Genomic DNA, 23,869 nt, shown 5'->3' with positions numbered 1-23,869 from the left:
GTGTGTGTGTGTGTGTGGGTGTGTGTGTGTGTATCTGCTCTCTCTTTTTCTTTCTCTGTGTGTGTGTGTGTGTTAGTGTTAGTGTGTGTCAGCTCTCTCCCTTTCTTTCTGTGTGTGCGTGTGTGTGTGTGTGTTTTAATTGTATGCTTTTCCACTCCAACGCTGCACATAGGTCTGAACCTCCGCTAATACCGTCATTGTTGAGTTAAAGGGCAATTTCAGAAAATGGGTTCTTCTGAAATGCATACCTTTTCAACCTTGACAATGGCCTTCAGTCTCTTAGTGTTCAGTTTCATTCTGCATATTGTAATGTGATGAAAATAACACGTACAAAGAAGGAAACTTTTCTTTGGGTACTGGCGTGGTACTAAACCAAAGTGAAGTGAAAGTAAAGTCACAATGCAGTGCTGGGAAGCTATTTAGAGTCTAATTCTTAAATAAGCTAGACAGAACAAAACAAGACGTGACTGAGACTTGCATTATTTAGACTCATGACTAAAGAGACCGAGACCTTGTAGAGCTCTTCTAACTGTTCTGTAGGCTTCCTTACTGCTTGACTCAAGTCTCAACATCAACAGCAAGCTTCTCATACATAGTGTAAGACCAGCCGCAAAAATCTCACCAGATTTGTATCATGATTGATTATTTTAAGTTTGAAGGGTTTTGAGTAAATATTTGCTCAAATGATGATATCCAGTGATATCCATGATGATGTGTTTACTGCTAATCAGCAAATGTTAGAATGCTAACACATTCATAATATATGAACATGGTAAACATTCCTGCTTTGCATCAGTATCATGTTAGCTTGCTAATGTTAGCATTTAGCTCAAAGCACCACATTGTGCCTAAATGCAGCCTAACTGAGCCGTTAGCATGGCTATGAACACTTGTTTTATGACTTGGAAAACCATGAGCAAAGTCCAAAAAAGCTCAATGATTATGCTCATAATGTTGGATAATAATTAAGCAGGTCCTTGACTTGGTCATAAAGTGACTCTAACTGAGGTTTGTACAAGTCTTTACCATAGACAGTATATACAACTAAAAAATGATATGGGTGTTACTATGATCTTTTTGGTATTTAACTAGGAAATAAATAAACCACAGGTACAATATATCAATTGCGAGATATTTAATTCTTAAAATCGTCTGTTTTATTGAATCCTTTTACCTAGCACAAATATTCACAAACAACAAATGTGTGAAGTTGGCAAAAGATTAACATAACTTGAAACTTTTTAAAATCCCCTAAATGCTGGAGTTTCTAGATGAAGGATTGAATTTTACCTATTTGTCAGTGTTTAATGTCAATATCTACTCTATTACATAGCAGCAATTAAAAAAAAAATTCTCTTTAGCACACAGTTGTCACAAAGACAAAAGAAAACATTTATTGAGTAATCTGATTTGACAAGAAGTTAAAAACTGAAGCTACTACTGCAGCCTTAATGGAAAAATGACTGAGTTGCCTGTCTTAGGACTTACTGTTATGAAACACTGAACTAACTAACTTTGTTTTTTTCTTATCTCAGATCCAGAACGCAGATGATATGTTGATCTCACCGCTCGAGAGGTTTCGTAAGGAGCAGATTGGAGCTGTTAAGGTACTGTACATCTGCAGCTGTTAGAATCACAGTTTAACACAAGCTGATTAGATTATTAACACAGTAACCGAACCAGTAACCTTTTTTGCTTTGACTCAAAAGTGATATTTAAAACATCAAACTGCTGAGGTTTCAACAAGGCCAATATTTGATGTCTGTATGCGTTAATTAATGTGTTAATCTAACACTGTAGGTGGGGATCAGACAGATGATCCTGCTCTGGTCTAGTTCCACTTAGTCTCCCAGTCAGTGGTCAGACAATCCAATTTGTTCTGATGAACGATGGATCACAGTCAAGTGTCAGTAAGAAGGTCATGGGAACGGACACTGTGACGGAAGACAGTGAGCGCGTCACAGACAGAGAGACAGTTGAACTCACTGAGGCAGTATAAATACAAAGTGAGTCTGGTGTCTGGTTTCATCAGTTGTCTCAAGTCTTATAATTCAGTTTATCTTATTTTTTCTCTTGGTTCTCTCTCAGACCAAAAGAAAAGCAGTGGCATGCAGGTTTCTAAAAATAGAACTGGTCACAGCTATGACTAACCCTGAAAATGAAAGCACAGCTCATTTCTGGGTGGTGATCGAAGTGACTCCTCCGCCTGTAGAATGTGGCAGGAGTGTGTGACCAGCACATCCTCACACTGATGTTGTTGAGCAAGAAAGAGTAGTTGGACATGTGGAGTTTGCAGCTGTAGCTGTTCTGGAAAATAGTTGTTGTCCTAAATATTTTGGCAGTGTCTCTTCATTTAGATTATTAATGGTCTCTCTTTAGCAACTTCACTGTGGCCTGTGACCATGACTGTGGGCCAGACTGGAATAACTTTTACCAGAGGATAAATCTTAGTGACTTTGGAATCCCTTAATTTTTGCTAATGAGTTTGACATTTGTGATTCAGACTAAAATATCTTGATGATTATTAGATGGATTTACATGAAATTTGCTACACATGTCCTTGTTAGGATGCAATGAGGCTTAATTAAGGTTGTGAACATAGCAAACACTATACCCACTTAACATCAGCATGTTAGCATTATCATTGGGAGTATGTTAGTACGCTGATCTTTGTGAGAAGTACATGGCTGAAGACTGGTAGTCTTGTTGTTTATTTATTTAATAATTAGGTATTTGGACTTTGAAGTAGGAGGTATTGTAATTGCACTGGTATTAAAAAACAAGCTCCAGTGATTGAGACGTAAATGACGGGGGAAAGGGAGATATACTCGAGCATGACATTCTCTCTGTTTTATTTAAACAAAATTTGTGAATTTAAAGACCTTCATCGGCAGATGTAAAAAGTTCCAAGTTTTCTTTTATTTATTGGTAATGTCCTCTCTACATACATCTCTGTCTTCTTCAGGAGGAAAAAAAGCAGTTTGACAAGGAGACAGAAAGGTACTACTCTGTTCTGGAGAAACACCTCAGCCTGTCCTCCAAAAAGAAGGAATCACAGCTACACGAGGTGAATAATTAGATTTCCAAAAACGTACACCAAATTCCTCCCATATGTGTTAGAAAAGAAAAAGTACTGGATGTGTGTTGTTTCTGTATTTGTTGCAGGCTGATTCCCAGATGAGTAAGGACAGGCAGGTTTTTTATGATGCATCACTGCAGTATGTCTTTAAGATCCAAGAAGTGCAAGAGAGAAAGAAGTTTGAATTTGTTGAGCCGGTGAGTTCACATACATACATCATTTTAAATGCAACTTTAGCACAATTTAACTGAGCTGCTGGGCCTTCACAGCTCTGACCAGGAGACAATTTAAAAATTTGACTGACTACCGTAGTCTATTTTGTGCTAGATGTAAACAATGAAGTAAACATTAAGTCATAATTGCAGCCAAGCCAATAAGGATTGTGAGTGTATGCATACTAACACAATCATGAAAAAACAGAAAAGTAAGGTTCTGGAAAAATACACATTACACACACAACGTTTAAATGATAGATATCAGTAAAGCCCACTTCCTGTTGCTGTAGAAGCACTTCCTGCATGGAGAGAGGGAAACTCTTTGTTGTAAAGTAAATAAGGGCAGCAAATGAAACAACAGGCACAGTTTGGGGGTTTATTTTACTATAAAGGCCATTTTGATTGATTGCAGAGATGACAGACAATCATTCTTTTGTAATGCTCTCATTATAGTCTACACTCCCAATCCCCCAGCTAACATTTTTCCTGCGGATTTCTCCCTCTGATCTTCAGTTATTAGCCTTCCTGCAGGGTTTGTTTACATTCTACCATGAGGGCTACGAGCTGGCCAGTGAGTTTGAACCCTACAAGCAGCAGCTTCAATTCAACCTGCAGAATGTAAGTATGTATGTGTGCAAGCCTCTAGACCAAATGTGGACCTGATATCAAAGAAAGTATTATTAGTAGAGAAAGTACTTTATAGTTAGTTGTGGTGTGTCTGGCAACATCTGTCCCAGAGCGGTAACCTTACACACCTGATACTCCTTGCATGTTGAAACACACAATGTGAACTATTTTCAGCCACAGTAGAAGAAGGCCTGGTCTAGTTCAGGCTTGCATATTTTATATAGCCGTTCACACTTTTTGACGGATTTACCTATAAAGAGTCAAAGTTAAACTGAAGCTTAATCTGATCTCCATTTGGTTCAGACTGCAAAAAATCACCAGGCACTTCCAATCCTTTAAAAGTTTGGGGTCTCAGATGTTTTTTGATAAAAGCAAGCACTTTTTAAATGCAAATGAGAAATCAGTGTACTGCATGGATAAACAATTTAGATACGAATATAATTACAAAAAAAACTTTTAGTCTTACTCAGCTGGACTGATTGACTTTTTTATATAAATATGGACTCCTTTTAGTGCACTTTCTTTTGTATGTTGATAAGGCTCGCAATAACTTTGAAAGTACACGTGCTGAGGTTGAGAGGCTGATGAAGAGGATCCGGTCTGCAGAAGAAGACTTCAAAGCTCCGAGCTGCTTTACCATGGAGGGATATCTGTATATACAGGAGAAACGTGAGCTACACAAATCTTGTTCTCTCTCTTTCTCTCTCTCTCTTTTACTCACTCATTCACTCTCACTCTCTCTCTTTCTCTCTCTCACTTAATGCATAAAAAGCAAATGCCAGAGTTACCAAATCAGACTTTATTTTGTTAAAATATATTCACACACAAAAGCACTTGCATGAATGTGTGTCATGTATTATAGGTCCATTGGGCAGTGTGTGGACCAGATACTACTGTACTTTTGAAAAAGGCTCCAAGATGTTTACGATGAGCAACACAGAGGCCAGACCAGCCAGCAGGCAGGTGAGCTGGTAGCACAGATGAATAACCACACGTCAATTGTTTTAGCGCATTTAATAAAAATCATTACGCATTCAATGTATGTTGAACTACTATGAAAATCATATTATACAACTCTGAGTTACATTAATGTCATATGGTGATGTATAGTTTTAACCACAAAACAAAATTCTGTGTAGCAGCTTCCCACAAGCACTTAAATTCCAGAGAAAGAAAGCTTTAATTCAAGCTTTCAAAACAGTCTCTAGTATCAAGCTTTAATTCAAGTTTGACAAAATCCAAAAGACATAGATTACTTGCTACAAGCTAGTGTTAAGTTTTTGCATGTAAATATTTATGGTGTTTTGGGGTAAATTGAAAAGTAGGAAGCATAAAGTTGACCAAAATGGTCCTAAATGTAGTCACTTTGTGAGAGTCCTTACAAGACTTTAATACCACATGTCAAGTGCATTTTGCAAACACATCTCTCTGTTAACAGAACGGCCTGGTGAATGGCACACCTGAGATGTTCAAGCTGCGCTCATGTGTCAGAAGGAAGACGGATTCAATCGACAAGCGCTTCTGCTTCGACATCGAGGTGGTGGAGAGGTGAGAGGGGAAAGATAACTGAGAAAATGTGTTTCCATATCGCATGATTGTCTATGAAATAAATACATTGAGATATGCCTACTGTTGGATTGTTCTTGGGTAAAATGATCTCTTTCTCTGCAGACATGGCGTCATCACCCTGCAAGCGCTCTCTGAGGCCAACCGGCGGCTGTGGATGGAGGCAATGGATGGAAAAGAACCTGTATGAATATATGCACCAATAAATAAACGTGTCAATGATAAAGTAACATCAACTAAAATGTCATACTTGTCATACTAACCCTTTTTTGTGTCTTTGTTCAGATATACACTTTGCCTTCTTTGCTCAGTAAAAAGGAGGAGAGTAAGTATCCTAACTTATACTGTTCTTTGATTTAATTAGAAAACATTCTATTTATTAACATCTATTATGTCATGTGTATCAGATACTGAGGTAAAAATGTGTTGTTTTTTAACAGCATTTCTCAATGAGGCAGGCTTCAACTTTGTTAAGAAGTGTATTGAGTTGGTTGAAACAAGAGGTATTCCTACTCCTTAAAATGTTCATATGAGAAAAATAATTCTAATTAGTATTTATCTTACACATTGTTGATTTATCAAGTATGTTAAAACATGTCTGTATGTGTGTGTAGGCCTTACCACCCTGGGACTGTACAGGACTGGAGGAGTCAACTCCAAAGTGCAGCGGTTGATGACGAGTGTGTTTGGTAATAAACGCCCCGCTTGTCACTACAATAGTATTTTTCTTCATTGGGGAGCTGAATTCCAGCACAATGAGTAGCAGGTGCATTTAAATCCATCATTACAGATACATCAGTTATGATCTACTTTCCTGTAGCATCCACAGCTCCCTTTGACATGCAGCTGGATGCAGACACCTGGGACAACAAGACTATAACCAGTGGCCTAAAGAATTATTTCAGGTGAAATACAGAACAGAACAGTTTTTTTGAGTAACACTTCTCATAAAATATGAATTAATGATTTATGATATGTGTGCAGGTGTCTGGCAGAACCAGTACTGACCTACAGACTGCATAAAGAATTCATCAAGGCTGCAAGTATGATCCCTTACTGCTTTTTCAAAATCACAAAGAGTATAATAAACACAATGGTTATTTTGCTACCTCATACATTGTATGTCATGCACAATATGTCACCACTGAATCATATGTCTCTGTGCTCTTTCCTTGTTTCACAGAGTATGATGACCAGAAGTATAGAATGAGAGCAATTCATGCTCTTGTATACAAACTACCAGAAAAAAACAGAGCAATGTTGGACGTCTTGACCAACCACCTACTCAAGTATGTACATATTTAAACATACTGCGCTTTAATTGTGCAGTGCCTTAGAAAAAGTCCTTTCGACTGAGAACATGTTATTTTGAAAATGCTACAACCAGTGATCTTTTTCTAGATTTATGTAAACACTCATTTCTTATTTACTTCCTATTTCCAATATTCTGTTAGACAATTAGACAAGAACATCAGCCTCACACCATGGAACACAACTGTGTATGTGTGTGTGTGTGTGTGTGTGTGTGTGTGTGTGCGTGCGTGTGTGTGTGTGTGCGTGTGCAGGGTCTCCTCTCACAGTGACCAGAACATGATGACTGTGTCCAACCTCGGAATGATCTTTGGCCCCACGTTATTGAGGTCACAGGAGGAGACGGTGGCCGCCATGATGAACATCAAGTTTCAGAACATCGTGGTGGAGATTCTTATTGAAAACCACCACAAGGTACGCTTACAAATACACACACACATACATGCACACACGCATGAACATACACACACCTAACAGACATGGATGTTCCTGACAGATTTTTGGCGAGGCCCCAGACCTGTCGCTGCCGTTACCACAGGCTCCGTCCTCTCGGTCGACTCCTCGGAGGAACAAGGCCATCTGTCTGTCATCTGGAAAGAGGAAGGCCCGTCTTTACCCTCCTGCTCTCTGCCTGGCAGACAACGACAGTGAGTCTCTCTACAGCTTACAGCTCCTTCACTTTTGTCACTCATGAATACATTTTTACTGCTCAACATTGATTTGCCACTTGTAGCTGTGAGTTCATTTTCAGATATCTGATAAACTTATGAAATACAACCCATTATTAAGGATTTAACCCGCGGGGTTCAAGCTGTTTGGCTTTTAACACTTTACATACTAGCTGTCTGTAGAAAAAAAAAGAGCAGTTCCACCAAAGACTGATTTCCAATCACATGGTTTAATTTAGATAACTGTTTAGGCCCAAATAAAAAAAAAAGATTAGAGAACAGTAAAATTCTCACAATAATTTTACAACCCCTCTGATTTGACTGTTTGAATGTAATATATCCACAAATAAGTTAATGGCCTATTAAAATAGAGGTGGGATGGACTAGCCACGATGATGTTATTCAGTCTTTTTATTATGTGTCTTGTTTCCATTTCTCCCTCCAGGTGACACCTTCAGTAGCAGCCCCAGCACGACTCCAATGGGCAGCCAGGAGTCTCTGTCCTCACACTCCTCTGAGAAGAACGGATTGTCTCAGACCTCTCCCCCGTCCTCTCCTCTTGCTGAGCCCGGCACATCTTCCGCAGCACCAGCATCTGCTCCTGCAGCTTCCTCCTGCTCCCCCTCCCACAACTCTTCAAGCAGAAAGGATCGTAAACACTCGACAGACAGCACCACCTCCCTTCAACTTACGCCTTCCTCTTCCTGGACTTCCTCCCAGCTTACTCCGGCCCAGCAGACTTCCTCTGTGTCCTCCTCCCGGTCTTCTTTACTCTCCACAGAAAGGAGTCTGTCTGTCAAAGGAAATTCGACTGCCTCCTTATCATCTGTAAAAGAGTCAAGTTCTCCTTCTATTGCCTCCAGGTCCACCACCTCAATCCAGCACTCTTCAGTGGAGCGCGCCTCCTCCCTCAGGCAGGGTCGATCTGTTCAGAGATTGTCGTCTGTCTCCTCTCTGCAGAGCACTTATTCAGTTGATAAAAGACATGCATCCAGCACTTCCTCCACTGCCACAGAAACCAGAGTGACGGACTCTACCTCTCCTTCTCGGCAGCAGAAAAAACCTTACAGGACTGTCTCCTCCTCCTCTTCCTCCTCCTCTTCATTATTCCCCTACCAGCTTTCCACATCTTCCTCTCTCACTTCCCTACACATTTCCGAAGGTGCGTACATCTCTGTAGGATTGAAGTGGGATGACAGAATGAAACGTTGTAGTCACTTCCTTGTTTTATGTTCAGTTCTAATCTCTTGTGTTTCTATCGCAGATTACAAAAGCTGTCATGGATCGGTACAGAGTCTCATGTCACTGGGCCCACACGAGGCAACACACAAACGTAAACCTTCACACATCCGCTGTGGCTCCGATCTGACCGCAATACACTCTGTAGCTGCCACGTCCAGCAACGGTTACCAGAGGCCTGGATCAGTGTGAGTGTCTGCAAAATTGACTTTGTATCTCAGACATAAAGGTGCTCTAGTCAATTGGCACTTTATCTTGTGCTCTAGCCTTTTGTGCTCTCAGAGAAGGAAAATTCACGTAGATCTCAGTTTATGCTCAGGCGAAAAACTACCACTAGCCGTATGCTCCACTTGTTCGGTTTTGCTAAAACCTTGTGGTATTTTTCCCCATGACTGTTAACTGTTGTTTTTCATTGGTCGGATTCATTGGTCAGTGATTTACTCTCATGGTAACAGCTGGAGATTATCTCAGGAAATGTATTCAGAGCTGACATTTGTGATTGTGTGTTACAGATTATCAGTCAGACTACCACAGCGTGAGAGTTCAGTATTCTCCTCAGCATTAGACATATGTTCCTCAGGAAGGTATGTTGATTTTAAGGTTTGTTTGAGAATCCACCCTTTTAGTCTTGAAAGCTATTACTTGTCAGTACTTCAAATCAAGTCATTGAAGTCTGAAGTCTATACAAGCAAAAAATACATACATATATATATATATATATATATATATATATATATATATATATATAATCCTCCTTCATTCTAAATCCTAAATCTCTTTTCACTTATTCCATTTTTTCTACTAGGGATGCAAAAGCTCTTTACTCCTGTGAGGCAGAGCACAGCCATGAGCTCAGTTTTCCACAGGGGGCGCTGTTCTCAAATGGTAAGATTACAGTTTTTATTTTCCTGAGGGATCTTTAGCTCCATTTACACCTGATATTAATGTAAGTAATGTGAGTAAATCAAGACAGCTAGCTAGCAATCTGTCCAATCTGAGTTTGCTGTTGCATGACTAAAACAACTTTTGAACGTACACGTGTTCCACCAAAACAAGGTCCTTCCCGAAGCTATTTTGCGGAGGCACCGCGGCTTTGTGCGGCACCTGGATCCCCAAGACGATTGTGATTGTTTTTTTTATCAGTCAGTGTTTCTCTCAAAATCTTAAGTTACTTAGATAGAACAATTTTACCCGCTTCTAATAATATAACATAGATGTCAGTCGACTTGTTCTAAGGATTAACAGAACTAAAATGAATACTCTTCTTTGTGAGATAATTTTCATGTTTCGAAACACCGTGATCTAAACTAGAACTTAATATAAATGCATATGGCTCTGAGTGATGCTTGGCTACCCAACATGAACTACTTTAATAACATTATTTTAATGATGCAGCAGTGGGACACTTGCAGTTTACTGTTAAAGTAGGTTGTTTATTTTGGTAGTGTACATATCACTGTACATATGTGCTATGCGAACACAACCAGCAGCAAACTCAATTAAGTCTAAGATTTGTTTGGAGGTTGTGTATGGGTTTTTGATCATGACTATGGGTGCCTTTGTGAGTCATTGTGTAAGGTAAAAAAAGATTGTTTTATACCTAAAACTTGCTGACTTGAGTTGCTTGTGTCTGCAGTGTACCCGTCTGTAGAACCAGGTTGGCTTCAGGCGACGTACAACGGCAGAACAGGCCTCATACCTGACAACTACATCACATACATGTGACAGACCCGATGATGTCATCCCCACATCACCCAATAACACAAACATCTAACTTGGACTTTAGGTACAGTGCATACAGTAATACTCTGTGCTGCTAAGCAAAGATATAATATATTCATCATGTAACTGTGACTGTTATCATTGAACTACTGGGGCTTGATATGACTGATGCACGTACTGTATGTATATCTGACTACTATATATGAACCATGTTAGTTATTATTAACCATTTTATAATATTGTAGATGTTAAAATATATGTGTATTGTCTGATTTTTCCTCCATTCATACATGACGCCGTCACTTAATCTGCATTATCAGCTCGTCTTTTCTGTTAGGGTCGACGCTAAACACATATGAAATGTGTTTGTAAGTTACACAGAAACAGTATTTTTCAATCAATTTTGGTAATTTATGTGTAAATTATCATATTAATGCTATAACTGTGTTTCTAAAGATGAAATGTTCACTCCTCTGTGCTTGAAACACAATGAACTAGGATTAAGAATCAAGCCTGCAATAACACCTTCCTTTATACTGTCAAAATAAAAGACAAATACTTGTATTTGTAGATTCCGTTAATGTTCTTATTATTTTGTGTTTTTACTATGCATATTATGCATTTTCCTCCAAACAAAGATGATGTTTTTTTTTTGTTTTTTTAGTTCCCCCCAGTTTTCACCAGGATATCCTTGTTCTACTATATGCCACTGTGCAAGACAAATCATTATTTATATTACAAATATGAGGGTAAGCACTGTATATTTTTTTTGGCAAGGTACAGGCTTTTGCTTGTACTTTCAATTGCAGGAAAAATTAAAGCAATCTGCAAATTCTACTGTATGTACTCATAGCACTAAATGTTTTAACATGTGCATCTATGCGTGTCAATGTTGTTTTCTTCAAACTTCTGTAGTGATGGTCTGTGTTTTTGGTAGGTGAGGGAAAACAAAATGGTCTTGTTGTCTTCTCTTTAAAAGATCTGCTCCCTACAACTGTACTTTGTTTCCACATAAACATAAAAACGACACAATCATGCAATCAGCAAGCTACGTTTTAATTTTGTATTCACATACATACATTCCTATGTTTTGTCACTATCATAGTGTATCTACCTTCAATGATAGAGAAGAGGCACTTTAAACTCTTTGTGCAGTTTTATGTATAAGTCGGGGCGACTGGCAGTGCTACTGAAGCTGCTGAAGGTGAGCTGATCTCTCCCAGCCTCCTCAGCAGTCCGTCCAGTGTCTCTAAGTTCTGTGATTTCTCCTCCAGCAGCTCATATCGCAGACTGGAGATGTCCTGCTTTATTTCTTTTAGCTCACCTGAAGAAAAACACACACAAAGGCATGAATGTAAAGTTTTAATTTCAAAATGGAAAATCAAAAATTCTGAGAAAAGAAAACTATGTGACAAGACAAGCTTTATTTCCAAATTGAATATAACAATTTAAACAAGTTAAGTTCAGTTTGAGCCTCATTGTGTTGATTTTACCTTCAGTGATCTCGTCACTCTCTTTGTCTGCTCGGGCTTTGATGATGTAGCGCTTTATCAGACGCTTCATGATCATCTGCAACCAGAGATGGCACAAATGCTCAAAATCTTTGAAACGGTAGAATTAACAATACTATAACTGGACAAAGCTAGATGTAAAATAGTCCCACAATCAAATATTTCATATTTAAAAAAAAAAAAAGGCTTAAGATCCAGAGGTACCAATTCTTTCAGAAAATCATTGTATTGCTGTCTTAACGTGAGAAGAATTCTGTAAAATGCAACAGTGTAGTTTACTGCTGGGTAGTTATAGTACAGCAATACATAATACTTTATGAGCTTTTCCTTGGTTTTGTATTTAAAATGTAGTTCTGCAGAGAAACTAGAAACTACTTGCATATATGTGGATTAAAAAGTATGTTTTTGTCTGAAATTGAAACACAAAAGTGCATACCTGATATCTGGATGAGCTGATGGAAGCAACAAATCCTGAATGTTTGCCTACTCCAAGCTGGAAAATTACACTGAAATTCACTTTTTTGAACAGAATTGTGAGATATACATATATATATATAATATATACAGTATATTTAAATAAACTTGTCTACAGGTCTGAGGTGGAGCCTGTGGTGCAGCAGTAAAACCACTGGGAGGTGCTCAGGCTCTGCCTTTACACATGTCCATGTTGTGTGGTACCTGGTTGAGCTGTGTCTCAGTCTTCTCCTCACTGTGTCTTGCCACATGCTGCAGGAGCAGGGACTTGATGGCTGTAGCCAGTCCCAGCAGAGATTTTGGACTGGGGACCAGGTTAAAGGGCACAGGGAGCGTCCTTCCCTCCTCAAAGTAGGAGAACCAAAGTTTCGCCCGAGCAAACTTCCACTCAACATCAGCATCATCCTAAAGAAAAGGGGGAAGCAAAATGACCGATGGAAGGAAACAGGTTGAAAAAGCTAATCAGCTGCTTGCTGGAGCTTCATATTTAATCTTCCTATTTAACTCTCAGCAAAAAAGTGAATATGCGTAGGGCGGCTGTGGCTCAGTGGTGGAGCGGTTGCCTGCCAATTGGAAGGTTGGTGGTTTGATCCCTGGCCCTGCAGTCCCACATCGAAGTGTCCTTGGGCAAGACACTGAACCCCGAGTTGCCCCCGGTGCTGCGCATCGAAGTATGAATGTGTGTGAATGTTTATCTGATGAGCAGGTCGCACCTTGTACGGCAGCCCCGACCACAGTGTATGAATGTGTGTGAATGGTTCCTGTACTATGTAAAAGCGCTTTGAGTAGTTGTTAAGATTAGAAAAGTGCTATATAAATACAGCACATTTACATTTCACAAATGTTCAAACGAATTCTTCAACAGAGGCTATAGAAAGAAAAATGAAAATTGATATGCAAGTTACGGTTGTTTATTTTTATAGATAAAAACATGTTTTAGGTGAGATTGTGTACATAGAATAGGGTCCATGTTTGCATGTGATTCATAATTAAAATACATACGTTAACCTACATCTGAAGTCTTAAATCTTAATGCAGACCTACTGAACAAGCCTAGAGTATTGTGCTTCACCCATAAGAAAATGTGCCAAATATGTACGCTGTAAACCCAGATTTAGTTGTAATTAAACTGTTCAGTGGTCACTACTTACTCTTCTGTTCTGTTTTGTTAAGAAACCAATTCATTGTTAACTCCCATTAGTTATTTGTAATAATCAGCTCGGATGGTAAGTTTCTTTATGGACATTTAAACTGTTCTGCGCTAAAGCGATACAAAGGCTCACAAGAAAGAATATATATCTGTTCTTGTTAAAGTGTGTATTAATAATTTTCTGTGAATGTTTTTGTTTGTGCATTTGTGTTATCTAGGTTTTAGTTTTGCGTGATTTAGTGTTCATGATTATCTACATTTATTGTTTACCATGACTGTGCAATATGAACTATTACAAGTATTTTAATGTTATATATTGTTTTTTTCTTTGCATGGTCAAAGCTATATTGCTTAGTTTCTGTCTCCCCATGAGGAATACTTCAATAGAATTTCTTCAAAACATTCGAAACGGTCAGCACATCCACATGATTCAAGCCTTCCGTGATTTCACACCACCCCCACCCCTCCTCTACGCAGTTGCTAGTAGCCAAGGAGGACAAGGAGGATTAAAACAACATGATGGACTCTTCAGAAAAGGTAATTATCTTCACTCTATTTTCTGCACGTGAAAGTCACAGGATGACACCCGTTTCTGAACAGAGAGAGTTGTGTGGAGCTGATAGATCAACTTATTTGGCAATGGGTTGAATGTAACAGATGTTTATTATTATGAACACGTTACGCACTAAAGCTTTAACATATTTATGTTTACTAATGCTTTATAGTAATGACTGCTAATGTAAACTTGATTAAACTAATGCATCAACTTAATACCGCTCAGTGTGAATACAACTTACCCCGTTAAAGGTGCAATATGTAACACTTACTGCTGTTTAAAATAGTTACTGCAGTTCAAATTCAAAGTACTGGAGAGAGTTGTTTCCCCCGCCCCCTCCTCCCCAGACTCAAAGTTCACGGAGGTTGCCAGGCTGACTCCAGCATCCACAACAATGTTGCTAGACAGGCTCTAAAAATATTACATGTTGGACCTTTAAGTTGCACCAATTGTATAAAAACTTTTAAGGCAACGGGTTTCTACACATATTTCTATTCAACTAATTTGGGATAACAGTGCACTGTCAGTGTTTGTGAGCTTGTATCTGAAGCAAATGGTGATTACATTTTTGATGACGAACCTCAATCTCCTGGAAGGAACTATTAATCATGGCGATGAGCATGTTGAGCAGCACTATCACCATGGTAACGTTGTAAACCCCGTACAGCACGTAACCCACGTTCTCAATGAATTTGTGTCCGTTATTGATCACGACAGACTTGACCTCAGACAATCCAAATATAGCCCAGAACAACGTCTTGAAGCTCTCCTCCAGGCTAGATTCATGCACAGAGAAGGAAATGGGGGGAGATGAGAGAAATGTTATTTCAACAAACCATTAATCATCTGAATGAAGATAAAAAAAAAAAAAGCTCTGTGAAAGGCAACAGAAAAAGAGAAGGTTTCTAGGTCATTTTCCTATATATATATATATATTACATATCACATTTATTTTCCTTTATTATAACTGGGAAAGTTTAGTGGCAAGTATTTATAAAGAAGTGATTTACAACCCCAAGATAAATCTGAAGGGTTACAATCTAGTTAAAGGGATAAGAAATAAATATAAAAATCTGACAATCTCTATTTTATTTTATTTCTTCTTGACTTTTCTGTAGTTTTGCTTTTATTTTGAAATACAATACATATTTCTTCCTTTTCCAGCTTCTAAAAATGCTATAAATAAAATAATCTGAAAAGGAAAATAATTTTTTGGTGTCATTGCTGATATCTTGAGTCCACACTAAAGCCCTAACCTGCGCTAAGGAGTCCCATAGACACTTTAAAGGGTGACAAGCCAGAAAATGTTAGGCACTCTTTTGAAGTATCTTTGTCAGCGGATTTAATTAGCGATGCTCTATTATTATAGGTGATTATAAGAATGTGAATTATGCTTTCATGACATCCGTGTTTTCAAAAAAGCCAACCTTAATCAAGATTCTTCGAATAATAGAAAGGAAGATAGGAAATTCTAAAAGCATGTTCAAACAAATGTTGGTGTCTCTCACGTGGTGAACGCGTCATTCTGCTTCGCCCCCAGGTAATAAGAGTACAGGTTGAACATGCCAATCATGAACGCCAGAAAGACCAAAATAAAGATGACCATGAACTTGAAGATGTCCTTGACAGTCCTCCCGAGAGAGATCTGCAATGGACCGAAGCTCTCATTGGCTGGGAGGATGTACGCGATCCGAGAGAAGCTCAGCACCACTGCCACCGCGTAGAGGCCCTCCGATACCAGCTGGGGATCTGACGGCAACCAGTAGATACGTGCTGCAAAAACAGAGTGAGTACATTAAGACACCACAGTAGCCATTTCACAGAGAATGTATGCAACAAAACCCATGGAACACAACTCACTATGAATATAGGAATGAAAAAAGTCTATTGGGTGACATTTCTCAAATCTTTGCTTGTATTGTGAAATGTTGGCTAGTTATTCCCCTTCTAACCATCATTAAATACACATGTGCAATCAGCGAATGAGAGATTACAAGTCTACACAAGACTATGTGTATTTTAAGGAGTTACACGCCAAAAATGTTGGGAACCACTGAACTAAGCAACTGTTTGCCATCAAACTATATCTATTATTGGGAAATCCGGCAGACTACTGGTGTCCAAAACCAACAGCCGTCATCTGGGCGGAATATAAGCTCTTGTATGTACCACCTCATGCTAATTTACTGGAACTGTTTATACATTATGGTATTTAAAGTGTGGCCATGTGTTAGTCTGTGCAGGTGTGTGAGCTTGCTCACCCAGTGTGAAGTAGTGTATCTCAGGAGGAAGTGTGACATTAATCAGTGTCGTGTAGTGTGTGTGTACATAGGTCTGGGCAAAGTCAGCATGTCTTAGAGTGGAGAAACGGCAGCTGAAGGAGGCGAGGAAGATCGCCAGCATCCCAAAGTCCAGGAAGTTCCACGGTTCCACAAGGTACTCCCCAGGCCCTAGACTCCAGATTTCCTTCACCTCAGCCCAGATCATACCTGCAGGGGCACATGTGGCATAAATTAATACACAGGCACATGGCACAACTTTCCTCTATCGTGATTGTTTAACGCTTACCTATGACCCATGAAATGATGAGGATCTCCATCCATGTGAAGGGTGTCGTGGTCATGCGGTAGAGCAGCAGCGGGTCAGAGTTTCGGTTGACGCCTTCTAGGAGATTATGGTGGGTCATGTTTGGCAAGAGTATGGTGCCTGCGAAACGGTCGGCAGCATTCAGGATCAGAAGACCCAGAAAAATTGTGAAGGACGAGGCATGAGCGACAAACTTCATGAAGGGGCTACGCATCACTTTCCCCACCTGAGCGAGAGAGATAAAACGACAGCAGGATAAAAGAAAATGCCCTGCAGAGAATTAAATATCTAGTATTTGGGAAGTCATGTGAGTGACATTTATAAGCATGAAGGTTACATACTCTGCTGCACGGAGCAATCCAGTAGGCTACAGCCAGTCCAGGCAATCCTATAGCCACCGCCAGCACCACCAGCAGTTTGACAGCAGTGGTTTGTTGTCTCAGGCCGGGCATATTCTCATACCAGATACTCAGCAGCTGCTGCTGGCAGTTCGGATGAGCCACAAACTAAAGGGAAAATACATAACAGGAATATAAAGGCAGGTGAGAGGATGAGAGAACAGGACAGTGGTTTCAGGCCACTCTCTCAAGTCTCAATCTCCACTCTCTCTGTGCTTTTGGGTATGGAGGACCAAAGCTGCCATAGTAAATAAGTGACTCAGTGACTGATTAAAGGAAATAATACAAAAATAGATATGAAAATTTCTCAATTATCAAGGGTGATCGGAAAACGATTAATATCATATAATATATATTATTATATATAAACATATTTAGTTCAAGTGTATCTGTTTTATTAGCCATAGAAATCACTTTAATTCGTTGATTGGTTTGTTTTTTTATAGTTTGTTAACATCATTAATATAGCTTGATGTAGCCAAGCGCTGAACCCCCTTTTTATGCATTCAAAGATGTTGCAACACCAAGACTGCTCAGCTGCCACACTGTTCTATTTTTAAATTCAAGAATATGACAAATACAAATACACATCATCCCTGAGACTACATTACTGTAATGCACGCCTATAGCTTGTCTTCTTAGATTGCTTTTTAACAGAATGAAGTTGCTGCTTTTTAACACCTTAAATCTCAGGGTCTGCTTGTTGTTGTTGCCACAGCTGCATTCCTACATAACGTTGACGAAAAAGAAAAAAAGTAATAAAATGTTCGATGTGATTTTGAAAGTTTTAATTACAAGATGTACAATAAGTAGCTGGTCTGAAGGTTGTAAATCAATATAAACATGATGGGTAATATTCCTCATATGACAGAAAACCACTGGCTTTTTCTTGCCTTAGTGGCATCACCGGTTTGTGAGCAAACTGACCTTTTTGAGCTCGTATTTGATGGCTAATTTGAGCCGTGTGAGGGAAGGGCGACCTGGTAGATCATAGCTGTCTTCAGAGTCAGTTTCTCCACTTAGTATGGCATCCACCTCCTCCGTGCTGCGACACAGATCCAGAAGGCCCACCACGTAGTTCTTACACTGGCTCGACAGACAGCAGTAGTCGTTCTGTGAACACAATGGGGAAAACAGAATTCGTTGTTTGTCACTATTTAATTTGCACTTTAACCTTAAACACATAACATACACAAAAATCCATAGATGCCATGATTTTGTGGGGAACTGTTTCTAGGTTTAGGGGAAATGTAGTCATCACATTCAGAAGCAATAGCACCAACACTGGTGTAAGATAAAGGCTGATTTGGCTATAGTCACAATCGCTTATATAACTATATCAAGATTTCAAATTTGGCCCCAACTACAGCTCTGGAAAGGTTTGCAGACCTCAAAACTTATTTAAAGTTATTATAGGGAGACAAAATATTTCTTTTTTGCCAAGGTGAGTGGGCTACATGTATTATTTGTGTGAGCAGGGCATTTGGATTGTGACATGTATTTCTTGTACAGTACCTGTAGTATCTTACTGTAAGGCCAGTATTTATGATAGTTGTTGTTTGCGTGTGTCAGAGCAAACAGTGACAGCAAGATCAAGACCCCCTTCTATTTCTGTTTCCTCTCTCTCAGAGCTCATAAAATGCTCTTGGGTTTACTGGCAGCTTTTACTGCCAGCTGGTTGGCAGCAACGTCATGGTAAATACAGTTTTTGTGTAGCTTACTTGGCGATGAGCTGGTTTTCAGGGCACGTTTACAGTAACACTGACAGGATCCTTTTCACATTGATTACAGAACCTGAGTGTGGTGTTGATTCTGCAGAATCCTTTAATAACATTTGTACCTTAAATTCCTTCTCAATATTAGCCAGCATGGCCAGCTCGTTGCTGAGCTCCAGGGCAGCCAGCACTGGGTCCTCATTGGACAAGGAGAGGTAAGCAGGACTAGCGAGTCCTCTGTAGGCATTGATCCTTGATCGCGAGTGGCTGAAGGAGTCGAACTGCTGCTGGTAGTTACAGGAGTCACAGCCACAGAAGTAATCGTGAGGAGGATCGATGCGAGCTCCTTTACTCAGGAGGGTGTGAACTATCTCGTACTCCTGGCAGTGTGCTGCAAGGATTACGGGAGTAACATCGTGAGAGAACCTGTGGGGCCGTAAACACACACACATAAAGATCATATACATTTACATAGATCATGTTGCATCAGCTAATTGACATCAGCTGTTTTCATTCATGGTTCACCATTTGCTCATTCACCAGCTGTTTGGCCACCAGCTGACTAGTAATGTCTAATTATATACATGCAGGTATGCCCTTGTGACAATGCTGTTTGCTACCACAGCCCCCTCCACCACTCCTTCTTGTGGTAACTTTTTTATTACTAAGATCGAACGTCCTTGTATGTGTTTGTAAAAGGAAAAGCTTTGTTTTGCTTACTGTTTTATGGTTATGTGTCAAACTATTTCTTTTTACCAGGCAACCAGTGACGACTTCAGGAAATCAATAGACGTAAGTCGCTGACTCTGTTGCATGCAACAATCACAAAACAGCCCTTTAAACAGTCGGGGGCATCCGGGAGGCCCCACATGACAGGAATTTTAGATATTTATTGGACCAGTGCTGCTGTCACAGGGCACACCATCTTTAATGAAGCATTGTAACTGCTTTACCTCGTCCCATCCTCATCGTAAGCATAGAAGTCATCCAACATGTCGGCTTGAGCAGGGCTCGCTGTCAGACGATGGGCATCTCTAAACGCTGGGTGACATAAGAGGGCCTCTGTGATACGGACATAACCTTTACCTATCACACACACACACACACACACACACACACACACACACACACACACACACACACGAAGTGACACACACAGAACAAAGCAGTTGTTGGTGCCTGGCTACGTTGACCTCATTACTGTAAAAATAAGGTATTGTTGCCAATTTTTTGGTGTTAAGATATTCAACAAGATAACTTTTTTTTTGTTGTGATGACTTTATATAAACATAAACCAACTTTACAACAACAACCTTAAAGCTTTACCGTCCCAAAAGTGGTGCTTTACAGTTATAGACTCACACAGGGGCAAAGAGCACACTCACCAACACTGTAACAAATTTAACGTAAAATTTACACTAACTTACTGGCGATAACTGGCCAGCAAGTTACTGTGAATTATTTTTACAGTAAAGGTTCTTCCATTTACAGTATTTTATGTATTCATTGTAAAATACAAAACAATTAAACAAAACATAAGATAAAAAAGTAAAAATACAGTGGTTTACTTTACTATTTACAGTACTACAGTGGCTATATTGTGGTTTCTTTAATGTAATGCTTTGACTACTATGATTTTAACTGTAATACTAAGACTACTGTGATTTTGTCATGTCGACAAGGTTGTATTGTAAACTTTACAGCATTCTTCTGTAAAAATCATATACAGTAGTGTTACTGTAAAATCTAAAGTAAACAATTGTAGATTTCACAGCCATTATTTACAGTGAACTCACGTTGCTCACCATCACCTTACAGCCAAATAAACTGGAGGTTTATGTTTCTAACAATTAAGCTTAAATGGCTTAACACTAACACAGGACATATAATGTTAAAATCTGTGCTGTTTGGAACTATGCTTTACAACTGAGTAATAAGATTTTATCTGTAGACGTTTTGCATGTATGTGTAGTTTGCTAGCTTACTAATCTGTATCTGATCAGCCCTGTCTTTTTAACTCTTCTTGTAATTTAAATTTTATTGTAAAAGAAACTCAGTTTAACCAAACTTTTTCTTTTGAAGAATTAGGGTGAGCATGTTTGTACTCATGCAATGTGATTTGGCTTTGCTGGTCTGGAAGCTGATTTTTAAGTTGATCTTGTTTTAATGGGATTCATTCAGCTTCATCCAAATTATATTAAAACTAGCCCTCTCTAAAGCAGGTGTGTAGAAGGTTTGGTAGGATCACAAAAAAAATGTAAACTGATGCTTGTCCATAGGAAAACTTGTTGATGTTTGAAGCTAAAGCCATGGTATGGTCTAGTAGTTGGTTTGGCTAAACAGCATGCTGACTATTTAGGTAGAGTAGCTGTCTGGGAACAAAGTCCAGCATTTTGTTTAGGTAGCCTAACAGAAATGTACTCTATTAAAGTCAGCTACTTTGTTGCCAAACTAAGAACTGTTTTCTGTGTCACAGTTTCCTCAATTTTGACTTTATTTTTCTTTATTTTAATTACCACTAACTCCCATGATGCTCTGGATTGACATGTTATCTTTAGGCTTTATGAGATTTGGTGGAATCATAAATTAAATTAAAAATGTAAGGCATGATGCACAATCAGTGATAGGTCATAGTAAGGGAGTACTAGTAATGTATATTTGGCCTTAGTAGACACACAAAATGCATCTTACTGATGGCTAACAGGAGGGCGTCACCCACTCTGGCCAAATCTGCCCTCCCCAGCAGCAGCTCCGTCACCTCCAGATGTTCGTTGGCTACAGCTAGCTGCAATGCATTCTGGCCCATGTAGTCCACAGCGTTGACGTTTAAGTCGGGCACATGGAGTAGCATGCGGCGCACCTCTGGTATGTTGCCGTATTCAGCTGACTCCAGGAAATGCTGTTCGACCTCTGACGGGCTGATTGAGGGAGCAGAGAACATGTAGGCTGGACCACGAAGAGCTTGGCGTCGTTTAACGGCACCGAGAGGAGCCATGAGCTGTCTCTCAGAGCTGCTGTGACTGCAAGACAGTCAGGAGACATAAAATACTATATATTGCCCACATGGTCACTCATATATACACACACACACACACACACACATATATATAATCTTTTGGAAACCACAGTTCCCAGTTTCGCCTCAATTTCACATTCTACAACTAAAATGTCTTCTTTTTAGCATTACTTTAAAAGCATCCCAAGTAATCTGCTGCAAGCTTTTATTTGGTATAGTTTGAAAATATTTAATAATATTTGACGAGGAAATACATACATATCTTATGTATTAAGCTAACAAACTACACATACCTGCACGACATTCATCTTAACTTACATGTAACAACCTGCAACCCAACCCCTGTGACGAACCATGTTTGGATAAAAATCTAAAAATAGAGTGTACAAGTTTAAATGGAAATGTGCGTTCAAGCCTGATTTTGCATCCATGTGCAAAAGCTACAAAAACAGTTCTACTGTGGAGGAAGATCACATCTGGGTCTCCTAATGACATTATGCGGATGGACCATTTACCGTGTTGACTTAAAGAAATCTCCTTTTCCAGGTAACAGAAAGTAAAGTAAGCATAGCACTAGCACCAGTTTACTAAAAATAACAGATTTTTCATATAAATAATTGTCTGATACTGGCTAATTTACTGCGTTCAGATGTCTTATACAGTGAGTGACTCCTTAAACATGCTGTATAAGAGTATCCTTAAAGAATTGGAAGGACTATTATTGGAAATTGTGTAACAACACAAACAAATACAATTTAATTTTGTCCTCCATCAACTTATTTTTAGTTACTATGTATAATACACTAACTGCACACTGGCTCTCTTTAGGCGTTTCATTGCCTAATGCCTCTTTATCAGTTTGTCAGTAGGCATGATAATCAAAGATGTTGTTTAAATAAATATTGTAAAAACCAAAAAATACAAATGCTCTACTATTATTTTAACAAAACCTGGAGATAAAGGTGAACGCAAAAACACACATGCCCATCACATGTACATCCGGCTTAGTAGGGGATGTAAGTAAAAGACTCACCTGAGGTAGCGTCCAGAGCAACAGTTTTCCTCTCCCAAGTCATCGTACATCAGAAGGTTATCACGGCTCCGAGCCCTGGGGCTGTCTGAACAACCTGCAGGTCGGCTGTTGTGTTGAGCTACTGGCGGTCTGTTGTTCATTCTGGAAGTGATTAACAATAGAGGGTTCTGGTTCATATGACGGAATAATCAAGTGTCTGTGGTATGTCTCTCTTTCTGTCTGTCTCCCTCCCCCTTCTGTTTCTCCTTGAGAAAGAATGCACCCTTCTGGGTCCCACTACACTTTTATTTGAACTGCCCGTTGAACTATACAGATGTTAAGGGCAGCTCGGTGTTATGACTGAACACTGAGGGTTGCTGGTGATATTTGTCTGTATTTGTCTTACTGTAGTTGTTTCAGTTAAATCTCCTTCCTGATTTTCTCTGAAATTACTCCATGCATTAGTTTTGAGAATACAGTCTAATTTGCAAAGATTAGGTAGATAAACAAGAACACAATATTCTCAAAATATTCTGTTTTGCCAACAGTAGCTCAGGCTGTAAAATGCTATTTTAAACTGCAGTGTTTATACTACATGTGGAGTTTTGTCTGTGTGTGTGTGTGTGTGTGTGTGTGTGGCGTGTGTGCGTGTGTGCGTGTGCGCGTGTGCGTGTGTGCGTGTGCGTGTGTGTGTGTGTGTGTGCGCACGTTTTGCAGGAGTAACTGCTGGCTGATGAACAGCAGATGAGATTCCTCGGGGTTTAAATTCCCAGTTGGCTTTGCTTCCTGTGTTCTCCCTCTCTCTACTGATCCCCGTCCAGTGTGGGAAACAACTTCCCACCCTGTGCACACATACAAACATGTAAACAAATATATGTGTATGTGTTCTTCTTCATTGTCCTTGGTTAGCTTTTTCACTGATTTCGTCACTTCTCCCTCTCTGTTTTTAATCAGAATTTCACATAAAACATCCCATTACAATGTTTCAACATTGTAGGATCTAATAAAGCAGTCTCTGATGTAC

General features: G+C 39.4%; 2 protein-coding genes across 3 annotated transcripts in view; one reads left to right on the top strand and one right to left on the bottom strand.

The window, feature by feature from the left end:
- Positions 1-11,002, top strand: part of arhgap42a (Rho GTPase activating protein 42a) — a 16,302-nt gene extending 5,300 nt beyond the window's left edge. Inside the window, exons 4-24 of the mRNA XM_032532797.1 lie at positions 1,536-1,607; positions 2,966-3,067; positions 3,166-3,276; positions 3,808-3,912; positions 4,461-4,590; positions 4,784-4,884; positions 5,360-5,469; positions 5,593-5,671; positions 5,773-5,812; positions 5,928-5,990; positions 6,102-6,176; positions 6,308-6,392; positions 6,472-6,530; positions 6,671-6,776; positions 7,053-7,212; positions 7,295-7,445; positions 7,912-8,628; positions 8,731-8,893; positions 9,218-9,289; positions 9,511-9,590; positions 10,342-11,002. Coding sequence (XP_032388688.1) covers positions 1,536-1,607; positions 2,966-3,067; positions 3,166-3,276; positions 3,808-3,912; positions 4,461-4,590; positions 4,784-4,884; positions 5,360-5,469; positions 5,593-5,671; positions 5,773-5,812; positions 5,928-5,990; positions 6,102-6,176; positions 6,308-6,392; positions 6,472-6,530; positions 6,671-6,776; positions 7,053-7,212; positions 7,295-7,445; positions 7,912-8,628; positions 8,731-8,893; positions 9,218-9,289; positions 9,511-9,590; positions 10,342-10,430 — 2,670 coding nt within the window. The 3' untranslated portion in view covers positions 10,431-11,002. The remainder of the gene's footprint in view (positions 1-1,535; positions 1,608-2,965; positions 3,068-3,165; positions 3,277-3,807; positions 3,913-4,460; positions 4,591-4,783; positions 4,885-5,359; positions 5,470-5,592; positions 5,672-5,772; positions 5,813-5,927; positions 5,991-6,101; positions 6,177-6,307; positions 6,393-6,471; positions 6,531-6,670; positions 6,777-7,052; positions 7,213-7,294; positions 7,446-7,911; positions 8,629-8,730; positions 8,894-9,217; positions 9,290-9,510; positions 9,591-10,341) is intronic.
- A 460-nt stretch (positions 11,003-11,462) lies between these two features.
- Positions 11,463-23,172, bottom strand: trpc6a (transient receptor potential cation channel, subfamily C, member 6a). 2 transcript variants are annotated; one of them, XM_032532799.1, is made up of 14 exons: positions 22,867-23,172; positions 21,509-21,837; positions 19,771-19,903; positions 18,943-19,243; positions 18,030-18,215; positions 17,046-17,210; positions 16,687-16,930; positions 16,380-16,607; positions 15,627-15,891; positions 14,699-14,894; positions 12,617-12,817; positions 12,375-12,431; positions 11,921-11,996; positions 11,463-11,751 (listed from the first exon to the last, which is right to left on the bottom strand). In XM_032532799.1, exons 1-14 carry the CDS (start codon positions 23,040-23,042, stop codon positions 11,585-11,587), a joined length of 2,724 nt encoding a protein of 907 aa, XP_032388690.1. In that variant the 5' UTR covers positions 23,043-23,172; the 3' UTR covers positions 11,463-11,584. The 2 variants fall into 2 exon arrangements, with proteins under 2 accessions (XP_032388690.1, XP_032388689.1); XM_032532798.1 differs by having other exon boundaries at positions 21,509-21,840; positions 22,867-23,171.
- Between the last annotated feature and the right edge of the window lie 697 nt (positions 23,173-23,869).

This window comes from Etheostoma spectabile, chromosome 13 (assembly GCF_008692095.1).
Source record: "Etheostoma spectabile isolate EspeVRDwgs_2016 chromosome 13, UIUC_Espe_1.0, whole genome shotgun sequence".
Lineage (NCBI taxonomy): Eukaryota > Metazoa > Chordata > Actinopteri > Perciformes > Percidae > Etheostoma > Etheostoma spectabile.
Note: the sequence above shows the minus strand (reverse complement) of the source record. Positions and strands in the feature narration are given on the sequence as shown.